Source organism: Giraffa tippelskirchi, chromosome 11 (genome assembly GCF_054371585.1).
Source record: "Giraffa tippelskirchi isolate mGirTip1 chromosome 11, T2T-mGirTip1v1.2.pri, whole genome shotgun sequence".
NCBI classification, from domain to species: domain Eukaryota; kingdom Metazoa; phylum Chordata; class Mammalia; order Artiodactyla; family Giraffidae; genus Giraffa; species Giraffa tippelskirchi.
Genome location: NC_137285.1, coordinates 115,202,701 through 115,217,046, shown reverse-complemented (window position 1 = coordinate 115,217,046; position 14,346 = coordinate 115,202,701). Strand labels below are relative to the sequence as shown.

The 14,346-nt window shown below is 34.2% G+C and overlaps 1 protein-coding gene across 21 annotated transcripts in view; it reads left to right on the top strand.

Annotated features, from left to right (window-relative positions):
* The window catches only part of USP47 (ubiquitin specific peptidase 47), a 109,578-nt gene that overhangs the window by 58,016 nt on the left and 37,216 nt on the right, over positions 1-14,346 (top strand). For all 21 annotated transcript variants that reach the window (XR_014069715.1, XR_014069714.1, XM_081545236.1 and 18 more), the window contains 2 exons: positions 13,869-13,964; positions 14,047-14,199. Coding sequence is in view for 19 of the 21 variants with exons in the window: in XM_081545236.1 (XP_081401362.1) it covers positions 13,869-13,964; positions 14,047-14,199 (249 nt within the window). In the remaining 2 variants the exon portion in view is untranslated. The remainder of the gene's footprint in view (positions 1-13,868; positions 13,965-14,046; positions 14,200-14,346) is intronic.

Genomic DNA, 14,346 nt, shown 5'->3' with positions numbered 1-14,346 from the left:
TATTATAATATTTGGCCTTAATTTAAGTTGAACTCTTAAAATTTATTTTCTTACTCTTACTAATGGTCTCTGGTATATTTGCCTTATTGGCTATTTATACATACATACACAAACATACTTTACTTGACTGCATGCACACATATATACACACGTGTACTTACCTTCATACACAGCATTGATGGTTATATGTTTTGCTTATTACATATTCTGTTTACTGAGCCACAATACTATAGTTATGTGTATTCACGGTGGTTAACACTTGGTATTTAATTTCAGATCAGTAAGGATGAAATTCTGTTAAAAATAAGAGGTTTTTTGTTTGTTTGTTTCTTAACTTCATCTGAAACACCCAGTTTCTGAATTGTTTTATCTCCATGTTTAAATAAATTAACTTGAGAGTAATATTTAAAATTAAATAAGAATGGAGTTGCCAGTTAGTTAATTTATCATTATAACATCTAACTTTGGTTATTTTTCAGCATGATTGATAGCAGACTAATTTTTAAATAAGTGCTAAAAATTGCCTATATAGTTTTTTAAAACAAGTTTTCATCCTAATGGTTTTTTTATTGGATTATTTCTTAGTTGTTATAACTGTAATATTTATTAAGTTTCTAGTCTCCATTTTATCTGGCCAACTAGTGTAAAGGGTTCTGCTGCTATTCTGTCTCTCAGATTGAGTTTTGTTCAGCACTAGTCTCCAACAGGCTTAATAGATGTTTGGAAGAAGCCTTCTGATTAAATAAAATTGGGAAACTGTGTAACTGTAATTCTCTTTGGGAAGTTGACAATGCATATTTAATTTTAAATGCCCTCAGTGTTTCTGTAATAGAGAAATTAACCAACCTTTTATCTGTGGGACATCTGTTAGTATTTCAAAGGATACTAGGATTCTGAGGAACATATTCACAAAATATTCTAGGATATTTTGTGTAGCTCCGCATTAGATTAAGGTGATTTAAGGAAATCTCTACTTTGTTACATTAACATTTATGTTCTTGTGATGTTGCAGGGAGTGAGAATACTAAAATAATATGTTTCTAATTTCCTGTTATTTTACATGTCATTAATCCTGAAAAAATAATATAAGCCAAAAGATTGCTTATATTAATATTTTTAAAAACTTGATTCTCACTGATTTATTAGGTAATTAGAACTGTCTACATAAAATTAGTCTCTCTGAACTTTATAATCAAAGAAACCTTGAATCTGCTTATTGCCAAGCATATTTGAGAGTGTATTATTTTAAGAAGATCTAAATTGTATAACCTCACATGTTTGACTTTAGTTAACTAGAGGAGAGCGTTACGCTTAATAGTAAATTTTAAACACTATCTTTTTATAGGTAGTTTTATTGAGTTGCTTATTCAATGGTAGGTACTATTCTAGGCCATTTTTATTAGGATAGTTTTATTCTCTTTTGGGGTATGTACATTTAAATATCAGTTTATTATGTCAAAACGTGTTCAAAAGTCTAAAACTGGATTTGGCTATATGGTTCCTTGTAGTGTCTTGGGAAAGATCAGATTAGGTGAAAGACCTTTGTTCCCTAAGTAAACACAGTTTAATGATCATTTTAAAGTTTTGAATAGAAAATTGTTAAATTCATAAGCATTTGTGAAATCATGAGTGTTCCCAGATATTTAGCTTACAGACATTTATATCATAAGTGCTACCTTGATTTAACAGGTAATTTGGACATTTTTATATGGCTGGCTTGGTCACGTAACTCATTTGGTTGGTAGAGTAGTCCAAATTTGTCCAAATATGTAAGCATCACATAAAGAAAACTCTCTTCCATGGACTCTACCCTCATTTTTCCAGGAATTTGTGTGGTTGAACATAGTGGGAACCAGTTTAAAAAGTGGGGACTTTTGCTTTCAGGATGATGGAGTAGATGTACATTGCCCTATTCCTCCCGCTTAAACAACTGAAAATCTTGAACATTATATATAAAATAAACATAAGAAGACTCTGAAAGGTGGAGAAAAGGCATAAAGACTAGGGACCTCAGGACTCAAGGAATGACATGGGGTGAGTTCCCTGGGTTTTCTTTTTGCCTAATGTATCCCAAATTTGGAGCTGAAGATGCTGGCAGGCTGGAAATAGCAAATAGCACAGATTAATAAGTCTGCTGTCTCTAGACAAAAGACTGGGGAAAGGACAGCGTGGCAAGGCAGAAAACTTAGCCAGTAACTGCTGTGCTGTAGCCAGACACTACCAGAAAGATTGTGGCCCCAACCCTAACCCATGTCAGCCAAGGCTGAGTAGGGATCCTCGACGTTGTAACAGGGTGCTCCAACCCCCTGCTGGGGTGATTTCAGAGAAGACTGACTAGGAGCCAGAAGTTTCTTCCCTCCTGGGCAGTACTGAACCTCCCCACTGCCATTCTCCTTTTACTGTGGTTAATTGTTGGTACAGACCATGTGGGGAGCCTAGCCTTACACTCCCACCTAGTAGTAAAAAGGTGTTCCTTTCTCTTCCCACTGGAGTAATGTTAGAGGAGGCCTAGATGAGAGTCAGGACTTTTACCACTTCCCACCTCCCAGATAGGGAGGCTATCCCCCTCCTACCTGTGGTATCAGTGGAGGCCACAAAGGGAGCAGTGACAGATGTTAGAATTATCTGACAAATATTTTAAAGCAACCATCATAGAAATATCAATACATCAGTGAAAGTTCCTAAGCCCACTTGAAACAAATGAGAAAATAGAAAGTCCTGAGGAAGAAATAGCAGATATAAAGAAAAATGAAATGGGAATTTAGAACTGAGAAATACAGTAACCAAAATTAAAAAGTTAATGGATAGGCTCAACACCAGAATGGAAGAGACAGTGTGTAGTCGGTGAACCTGACAATAGAACAGTATAAATTGCCCAGTTTAATTAACAGAAGAAGTACAGTGAGGGGTGAAAATCCTTAGGGACCGATGGGACTATAACAAAAGGTCTAACATTGGTGTCATTGGAGTCCTGGAAGGAGAGGAAAAAGACAGGGCTGAAAAAACACTTAAGAAATAATGACTGAAGACTTCCCAAATTTGGCAAAAGGCATAAAGCTGCAGATCCAAGAAGCTGAGCAAACCATAAACAAGATAAGCCAAAAGAACTTTACATCAAGTTCAATTATGATTAGACTTTTGAAAAGGAAAGACAAAATATCTTGGAAGCAGTGAGTGAGAAAAGGTACCTTTTTTATGGGGGAGAAGCAATCTGGTTTCTCATAAGCAGATCTGTCATCAAAAACTACGGAGGTCAGAAGGGAAGTAGCACATTTTTCAAGTGTTGATAGAAAAGAGCTGTCAACTAGAGTTTTATACACAGTGGAAATATTATTCAGGAATGAAGGGGAAATCAAGACCTTCTTGGATGAGAGAATCCTGAGAAAAATTGTTACTAGCAGACCTACCTTAATGAAATGGCTAAAGAAAATTCTCTAAATAGGAAATGGTAAAAGGAAGGCATATTGGAACATTAGGAATGAAGAAAGAACACTGTAAGCAAAACTTAGGGTAATACAATAGGCTTTCCTTCTCCTCTTGAGTTTTCTAAATTATCTTTGATACTTGAACCAAAATTATAACACTGTCTGGTGTGATTCTAAACATATGTAAAGGAACTATTTAAAACAATCATATTGCAAAATTGGAAGAGGTAAAAAGACAGAGGTAAGGTTTCTGTACTTCACTTGAACAGTTAAAAAAATGAGACCGATAGACTAAAATTTTTGTGTATGTAATGTAACATGTAGAGCAACCACTGAAAAAGAGATACACTCAGAAGCACTATCAATAAATCGAAGTAAAATTTAATTCAAAAATTTTTTTGAAGTTATTCATAAGAAGGCACAGAAAAGAAAACAAACCAAACATTAAAATAGCAGATTTAGTTGCGTGTAAATGGTCTAACTATACCAAGTAAAGGACATCCCTGGTGGCTCAGACAGTAACGAATCAGCCCGCAATGCAGGAGACCTGGACTTGATCCCTGTGTCAGGAAGATCCTCTGGAGAAGGGTATGGCAACCCACTCCAGTCTTCTTGCCTGGAGAATTCCGTGGACAGAGGAGCCTGGCAAGCTACAGTCCGTGGGGTCGCAAAGAGTCAGACATGACTGAGCGACTAACACACATACCAAGTAAAAGGAAGAGATCAGCATATTAGATTAAAAAATGTGACCCAACAATATGCTGGGTACAAAAAACCGTTTTTAGTATATTGGCATAGGCAGGTTGGTAGTAAAAGGATTGAAAATTATATATCATGTAAACATTAATCAAGAGAAATGAGGCATGGCTATATTAAAAGGAGATAAAGCAGATTTTAAAGCAGAATTACTAGAGACAAAGAAGGGCATTGTCTAATGATAAGGTCAGTCCATCAAGAAGACAGCAATCCTAAATGTGTACCAACTAAGTTACAGAGCTGCAAAATGTGTGAAGCAAAAGCTCTCCAAAATGAAAGGAGAAATTGACAAATCTACAGTTAACAGTTGGAGACTTCAGTGCCCTTATCAATAATTGGTAGGTAGAATCTCTAGACAAAAAATTAACAAAGATATGGAACTTAACAATATCATCAGCCAACAAGCTCTAATAGATATAAAACCGTGCACTCGACAACAGCAAAGTACCCATTCTTCTCAGGTGCCTGTGGACTACATACGAGGATAGACCATATCCTGGGCCATAATACAAACTTCAGTTTAAAAGAATTAAAATCAGAGAGAGTATGTTTTTCTGCCACACTGGAATCAAATTGGAAATCAGTAACAGTTAACTGGAAAATCACCAAACATTGGAAAAATAAACAATGCACTTCTAAATAATCCATGAGTCAAAGAGGAAATCTCAAGGCAAATTAAAAATATATATATATTTTGAATGGAAATGCAGATGTGTAACATATCAGAAATTTTGAGACACAGCTGAAGCAATACTATAGAGAGGAAAGTGTTTGTTGTTCAACCCTATGGCTCCTCTATCCATAGAATTCTCCAGGCAAGAATACTGGAGTGGGTAGCCATTCCCTACTCCAGAGAATCTTTCTAACCCAGGGATAGAACCCCTGTCTCCCATGCTGCTGACACATTCCTTACCGTTTGAGCCACCATGGAGAGGAAAATGTATAGCTTTAAATGCTGGCCTTCAGTATAAATTCTTCCATAAGAAAAAAGAGAAAATGTTATGAATTAATAATGTAAGCTTCCACCTAACCTGGAAAAAGAGCAAAAGAAACCCAAAGCCAGTAGAAGGAAGGACATAATAAAAGAGCAGAAATCAGTGAAATTGAAAACAGAATAAAAGCAGTTATTTGAAAAGATCAATCCAGCTGATAAACCTGTAGCAGGACTGACAGGGAAAAAAGATAAGATAAAAATTTCCAGTATTAAGACTGAAACTACTACTATTACAAACCTTGTACATACCAAAAGGATAATAAGGGACAATACTGCACATATAATTTGGTGACTTAGTTGAACCAGTGCCTTGAAAAGCACAAAGTACTCATCTTATATGACTTAGATAATTTTAGTAGCCCCATAACTGTTAAGATATTAAATTCATAATTTAGAATCTCTTAAGAAAATCTGTTGGGAAGTTTTCACTGGAGACTTGTACCACATATTTTAGCACAGTGAGCACCAGTTCTTCACAACCCCTTTCAAAAAATAGAAAGGAAGGAACCCTCCCCAATGTGTTTTATGAAGCTCCTCTTATCCTCATACCAAACCAGACAAAGGCAGTTAAACAAACAAAAAAAACCCTCAAAATTATGACCAACCCAGTTTCCTTAATGCATATAGATGGAAAAATCCTTGTCAAAATATTAGTAAATAGAGCCAAGCAATGTATAAGGAGAATTATATATCATGACGAAGTAGAGTTCATTCCAGGGATTCAAGGCTGGTCAGTATTTTAAAAATCATTGACTATAATCTACCGTATTAACAGAGACAGGAAAATTGGCATGATCACATTAATTGATTTAGAAAAAGCTCTTGACAGAGTTCAATAACCCACTCATGGTAGAAACCCTAAAAACTGGTAATAGAGGATAATTTTTCTTAAACTTATAAAGAACATATTCAAAAACCTACAGCTAACATCATACTTTGTGGTGAAAGACTGAATGTTTTCTGCCTAAAATATCAAGGTTATCTCGGCAAGGATGTCTGCTCTTATTCATTTCAGTACTGGAAGTCATAGCCAATACAGTAAGGCAAGAAGAACAAATAAAAGGTATACCAATTAAAAGAAGAAATAAAATTGTTCCCCCTTTTTAAATAACTTTTTTTTTGGTATAGAAAACCCCAAGGTATTTACCAAAACAAAGCAAAACCCTGGAAAACTAATAAGTAATTTTAGAAGGTAGCCGGATATAAGATAAACATACACAAATCAGTTGTGTTTCAAAATATTAGCAAAGAACATGTGGAAAGTGGAATTAAAAATACAATACCGTTTACAGTTGTAGGGGAAAAAAAAAACTCTTAGGTGTAAATCTAACAAAATATGATCTGGACCTATGTGTTGGAAACTATAAATTCTGAAAATAATATTTAAATGGAGAGACATACTCTCCTCATTGACTGAAAGAGTCACATTTTGAAGATGTCAGTTGTCTTCCAAATTGTGTAATTTTAATGAATTCCTTTCAAAATCTGACAAACTTTTTCAACCTCATTCTAAATAACATAAAATAGCTAGTATAGCTAAAAGAATTTTGGAAAAAGAATGAAGTAGGAGAAATCTGTCTAGTTGATTTCAAGACTTATTATATACTTACAGTAATCAAGGCTTTCTGATATTGGAAGAATAAGCAATAGATCAGTGGAACATAATAGAAAACCCCGAAATAAATCTTCACAGATAGCACAACTGATTTTTTAGAATTGCACAGTGCAATTCAATACAAGAAGGATGGTCTTTTCAACAAATGATGTTAAACAGTTGGATACTCATATTTACAAAAATGAATCTCTAAAATCTTAAACCTCACAGCTTGTACAAAAATTAGCTCAAAGTGGATCATAGACTTAAACATAAAATATAAAGTTATAAACTTTTAGAAAAAAATGGAAGAAAAAATTCTGTAGATACAGGATTAAGCAATTAATTCTTAGATTTGATACCAAAAAGTACAGTCCACAAAGGGAAAAATTGACAAGTTGTATCTCAACATAATTTTAAAACATTTGCCCTTTGAAAGACAAAGTGAGGAAGATAAGAGAAGCTACAGACTGGGAGAAATTATTTGGAAAGCACATATCTGACAGAGGACTAGTATTTAGAATACATAAAGACATCTTGAAACACAGTAATAGAAAACCCAAACAGTCCATTTAGACAGTAGGAAAAGACAAAAACATTTGCATCTAAGAAGATATACAGATACCAAATACATACAGAAAAAGATAGTCAGCATCTCTAGGGAAATGCAAAGAGCCGGACATAACATAACAACTGAACAGCAATAAAATGGAAATGCAAATTCAAACCTTAATGAAGATAACACACTACCAACAGAATAGCTAAAATAAAAAATAATGGCAGCACAAAAAACTGGCAATGGTGTGGAGAAACTGGATCACTCATATGTTTTTGGTGGGAATGTGAAGTATTATAGGCAGTTTCTTACGAAGCTAAACATGAAATGACCATAACCTCCAGTAGTTATACTCTTTTGATTATTTATCTCAAAGAAATGAAAACTAATTAGGTGTTCATAATGCCTTTATTTTTAATATTCCAAAACTGGAATCAGCCCAGATGGCCTTCAGCAAGTAAATGGATTAACTGGGGTGCATACAAACCATAGAATACTACTCATTAATAAAAAGGAACAAACTGCAGTACACACAGAAACTTGAATGAATCTCTGGAGAATTATGCTGCATGACAAAAGCGAATCTCCAAAGATGACATATGATTTCATTTACATAACATTTTTGATACAACATAGTTTTAGAATTGAGAAATTAATCATTGCCAGAGCTTATAGAGTAGCTGAACCCAGAAGAAGGATGGGTAGGTGATTACTATAATAGGACAACAGGAGTGATCCTTGTGGTGTAGGAACTAGTCAGTCTCTTGACTATGGTGGTAGATACATGAGCCTATATAGGTAATAACATTATATAGAACTTACTGTACACACATGTACAGACAAATGAGTACACTGAAACTGAGAAAATTGGAATAATATTGGTGGGTTATATCAATGTCAGTATCCTGATTGGGATATTATACTATAGTTTTGCAAACTAGTTACCTACCATTTGGAGGAATGGCACCATGTACGGGGGGCTCTGTATTATTTTTTATAATTGCATATGAATCTTCAGTAATCTCAAAAATTGCGATTAAAAGTAGATAGCTTAAGTAAAAATAGAATCCTTTTCTTACTTTAAAGGGAAATATAAAGTATATATTCTAGGAAAGATAGTTGACTTGGTAAGGAAGACATAACTGTATATCAGTAGCACAGAATTGCTAAGTATATTAAGATCAATTAGAAAATAGTTATCAGTGGTAGTTCTAATTTATCTTCTGTGGTTCAGTATGAAAAGTAAAATATGAAGTAGACATTGAACGATGGAGAAAGAATTTTATATGTAAGTTAAGAGTTAAATGAGGATTTATAGGCAATACTGTTTCTTGGTTCTATCTTTTGATTGCACTATACCTAGATTTTCTATATTTCTTAAAGAACTAAGGATATAAGAATTCTCTATATTCTGTTCTGAATGCTAAAGATTAGGGTCTAAAAAACTGTGTACAGTTACACTTTGTATAATATATAAGAAGGTGTAAGTGCTAGAAAATAAAGCTATTATCTTCACTCTGGAATGATAAAAAACAATCAGTCAACCCAAAGCTAGTTTGGAAACATGATTTAAGAATAGTTTAACATACTCAAGAGGACAGCTCATGGTAAGCCTAAGCTTACCACGTGTGTGTGTTTGTGTGTGTATTATTTGTGTGTGTATTAATAATGGCACAGTATTTATATTTTGTTCCATTTTTATGATCCATAACTTGTTTTTTAGTATCTAAAATACAGTTTGGCATGATTTTGTTGTTTCATCGCATAAAGTGAAGGTAAATGTATATAACCACATTAGCCCATACATACTTTGTTGAATGACCAGATGAATTGAAACTAATTTTTATGGCTGGCTAATCTTTATTTATAATTATTCTAGTGGCAACTTTTTAAAAAGTGAATAGGAAACTAAAGAAAATTACTAGTATAGCTTTAACTGGCTTGTGAATCTAAGGATAATTTCAGCTGTCTGAATCTACATAATCCCACACGTCTTCCCTAAACCATAGGCAAAAAGGAACATTAACAAAACCCAACTGACCCGTACCTTCTGAATTACTAGGAGACAGAATAATATGAACGTTAAATTACCTGAAAATAGCAAAATTATCAAGTTCCAGGAGACCTTCCTGGAAGGTAGTTGCAAGTGTGTATGTGTGGAGAGTATGGAGTGGGACACTTTAGAGACTCCATGAAACAGAGGAGTGGGGATTGGAAGACTTGAATGAAGATGGAATACCCTTAAATGAGAAAGTACAGCAGTGTGTGCCAAAATAGTGAACTCAGACTGGGACTTGGTAGTTCATAGCACCAGCTACAGAGAAGGAGTTTTAGAGTGAGAAGGATTAGGAAGTGACAGTCTTGGAGGAATTTTGCTTCTAGAGGGGGAGATAAACCAAAAAGGGATGATGCCTCTGAGTCATAGCAGTGAGGAGAAGACAACAGAACGATTCTGCAAAATGAAAGAGGACACCAACCTCTTCTTCACCATTACCCATTCACAAAATTGCACTTCACTAAGTTGACAGAACGTACTCACAAACTAAAGAATGCCATCCACAAAATGACTATGGGGAAAAAAAACTTACACAGCACAGCTGTTGAAAGAAAACAAAATATATGTATTAAAGCATTTCAGCTGATGAATAAGTCTAGACACACTCACAGCCCTGAAAAAGGAAACCTCAAAAAAAATAACAACAAAATTGGATACTGTAACACAGTACTCTGGACTAAATTAAGTATTCTCAAGCAAGCAGAATAGAACCTGGTATCCAAAAATTTAAGGAGAGAAATGGATTAGAAAAACAAAACAAGAAATGCAATGTGAGCTGATCAAACTCAGGAAGGAAATTGAAGAAAAGATGAAACTACATTAGAAATGAAGAACTAGTTATAAAATACTAAGGAGAAAATAGGATGGAATGAAAGCTAAGGAAGAATATAGAAAATGAGATAAAGTGAAAATTAGGATCTCAAAGCAAATGATTGTAAAGGAAGACTGGCAAAGGAAATCCAGTGTAATTGGACTATGTGAAGAATAAGAACACAGTAGAGCAAAACTTACAAACTATAATACAGGAAAACTTTCTGGGAATTGGGGAAGTTTAATCAACTTTCTGAAAGATCCCCCCCAACCCCCGACATGCCTGGAAAAACAGATCTGGAATAATCAACTCTGAGACATATTTTAATAGACTTTTAAACCTGAAGGATAAATTGGACTGGCATCATAGTTTTGAAGAGCAACATGCAAGTCATAGCAACAGAATAGCAATTTCAAGGAAGTAAAAATTGTAAGCCAAGGATTTGCTATCTAGCCATGTTTTTCTTCAATTATTGTGGCAGTAGAAAATCAAACTTTGAATACTGGAGGACTCATTGATTATTTTATCTGTAAGCCTTCTTGAGTTTGTTAGAGGGCGAGCTCCACCCACCCAAGAGACCACAGGGGAAGCTTCAGCAAAAGGACTGTGAGCATTTACTATATTGTAGAATTAAGGACTAAATAAAACAAGGGTGAGGACATGATAAAAGAAAGTATGAAATACTGTATCTTAATGTACAAAGAATGCCTCTCTTAAAAAAGGAAAAAAGAGAGAAGAGTATGTAGAATGAAGTCATAGACGGTTAAATGGGGGGAGACCAGGATACCATTTAAAATCGGCAGTCTAGACACTAAAAACTTAAGGAAAAGGAGGAGGAAGGGTTAAGAATACTAGCAAAAGTGTGTATAAATACACTAGAACAAAATTACTAACCTTCCTAAATACCAAAAGAAAATGTAGAAAAACAACAAAAAAAAAGCACCATGTAGAAAAAAACAGTAAATATTAATAGAATAATTAAAATACACAATAGTGACTGAGATGGAGCAAAACATTGGTCCTGTTAGATATGGATGGGCTTAAATTCCCTATTAAAAGTAAAAGATCTTCAAATTGACTTATAAAACAAACATTAAAATTTGGGTTAAGCAAGAATCCAATAATGGATGCTAAACCAAGGTGGAAAACTTGTTAAGGGTCAGTATAGTCTTTTGTATGGTCTCCCAAGTGTCTCCTTACAAATTGCTTATTAGTTGGAAAGAGGAAAAAGGAATAACCATATAGTGAAGAAACTGGGCAATACCTTGACCAGGTGATTGAAGTTAGTGTCACCAGTAGGGATGTTAAGGACATCATGCCCTTTGACTGTGATACCCTTTGAAGAAACCCTTTGAAGAATACATTATTACTTAGGTAGTAGTTTAGTAAGGAAGGCATAAACTGAATCTAACCGTGAGGAACATCAAACAAACCCAAATTGTGGAACATTTTATAAAATAACCTGACCTCTTCAAAAATGGTTAATGTCATGAAAGAAAGGCTTTGGAACTGTTCTGATAAAATGAATCTGAAGAGGCGGTCATCCAAATGCAGACTTTGTTCCTGGATTTGATTATGTACTGGGTGGGGAGAAATACTGTAAAGGACATTATTAGAGTTGGCAGAATTGGAATACTCACTGACAAATTACTTTACCAATATTAAGTTTTCCTGAATTTGATTAACTCTTTTGTTTATATAAGAATATCCTTTTTCTTAAAAAATCACATTGAAGATTAAGAGGAAAAGCGTGTATGAACCTGCTCTCAAGTGGTTTGTAAAAAACACATAATGTGAATATGGATGGGAAAATGATAAAGCAAAGGTAGCACAAGGTTAAAAGTTGGTGAATCTGGGTAAAATGTTTAAGGGAATTTTCTGTTGTTCAAACTTTTCTCTGGATTTTAAATTTTAAAAATTATAGCTCTAGCTGTGAACTGTAAGCCAGAAATCAGTACATACATATAGTTTCATGAAGTAGAATTTGAGTTACATAATTTTCTCACTCTCCCCCTTTTTTAAAAAATATATAGAGTGTTGTACCAATTCAGTTTCCATTTGGAAAGCTCAACTGATTTTTATCAGTCTGTGTTAAGCTATAGATGTGATTGCTCTTAAAGCTTCTTTTTCTCTTACATTTTGAAGAATTTGCCTTTTTCATACTTAAAATACGCTCTAGAAGGGAAAAAAATCATTTTCTAAATGTGTCCTTTTCTGTGACCTCCTGTAAAATGCTTGAATATATGGAGAAAAACCAGCTATTTGGTCCCCTTCCACCACCCTATTAATGCTTCTTTGTGTTCTGAGGACAAAATAGGAGATGGATGAAGTTAGAAGGATTTTGTGTATTTTTTCATAATTTTTTTTATCTTATTCCAAAATGAGCTATACCAAGCATTGTGTGAATTTTATTCACTTGGTAGCTGTTTTTACAACTAACTCCATTTTGCCAGATCAAGCTCACTTACCTTTTGAGGAACAACTTGTTCTATAGCAAAAAAATTTTTGAAGATATTTTGTCTTAGTGATTGCACTTCTTTTTCTTTATATGTAATATAAATATTGTCAGACCATGTCCTTAGACCATGTGTAAGGAATAAAGGTGATATCAAATGAAATTGTACAATCCAACCTTATATGCTATACAGTCCATGGTATTCTCCTGGCCAGAATACTGGAGTGGATAGCTGTTTCCTTCTTCAGGGGATCTTCCCAAGTCAGGGATTGAACCCACGTCTCCCACATTGCAGGCAGATTCTTTACCAACTGAACCACCAGGGAAGCCCAGGAATCCTGCATTGGTTATCTAACTTATCCCTTCTCCAGCAGATCTTCCCGACCCAGGAATCAAATTGGGATCTTCTGCATTGCAGGCAGATTCTTTGCCAGCCGAGCTACCAGGGAATCCCCAATCATATATGTTGTACTAACTAAAACTTTTTTAATTGCAAAAAGTCAATGATGAAAAATTAAAAACTTAATACCTACTGATTCTTCAACAATATTCATACAGGTTTCTTGCTTCTGTCTTAAAGCTGTATGGCGAAAAAGAGAACCACGTGGTTCCACTAGGTGAACAATCCAGGAGCTCTCATGCATTTTCAAGTGGAGCAGTATCTGACAAGCAGTGAGATGGCTGCACAATGGTTTTCAATCTTTCTAATTAGTACAGTGGTGAATTACTAACTGACCCTAAATATAGTGATGAAGGAAAATTATTAGATTTTTAAGTGTACAGATAGTGTACACTTCAGAGCACTGTGTTTTTAACTGTGCAGTTTAAAATAGTCTCCTTTTACAAGAAGAATGCAGTGACGTATGTAACTGCTTTTTTAAGTGTGGAATTACTTTTTAATCTAAAGACTGAGGATCTGTTAGATTATTTAGCCAAAAACCACAATGTAAAGTCTATGAAAATTAAGCAGAGGTGACTGATGTGCAAGACCAGGAAATGTAGCACTTATACAGAATGAAATAAAGTAACTTTTTGCTGTTTTATAATGATAAAATCATTTTGTGGTTGATACTTTTTTCCCTTTTTTGCATTTGAATTCTTAATTTTCTAGCCATTCTGTTTATGAGTATTTTGGTAATTACAATTTTTTTATATTCAGGACTTTATCATTAACATTATAATATTTTACAATAATTATACAACAATTTGTTTTCTAACTAGGAAGAAGCATTGCATGCATTTATTCAGCCAGAGATCCTGGATGGCCCAAATCAATATTTTTGTGAACGTTGTAAGAAGAAGTGTGATGCACGAAAGGTAGATGCCATGTAGAAATTAATACTTAATTATCTGAGATAATATTCAATATTCAGTAGATTCTCCTCACTTTTTTTTTTAGGGTCTTCGGTTTTTGCATTTCCCTTATCTTCTGACCTTACAATTGAAAAGGTTTGATTTTGATTATACAACCATGCACAGGATTAAATTGAATGATCGGATGACATTTCCTGAGGAACTAGATATGAGTACATTTATTGATGTTGAGGATGAGGTAAATGCTTAAAAATTATACTTCAGTTTTGATCAGAGTAATGTGATATTCTTTGAAAAGACAAGGATATTAAATCTAGAATTATTCATTTGAGTAATAATCTTATGTTTCATAACTTTCTCTCTTTTTAAAAAGCATGTTTATTTA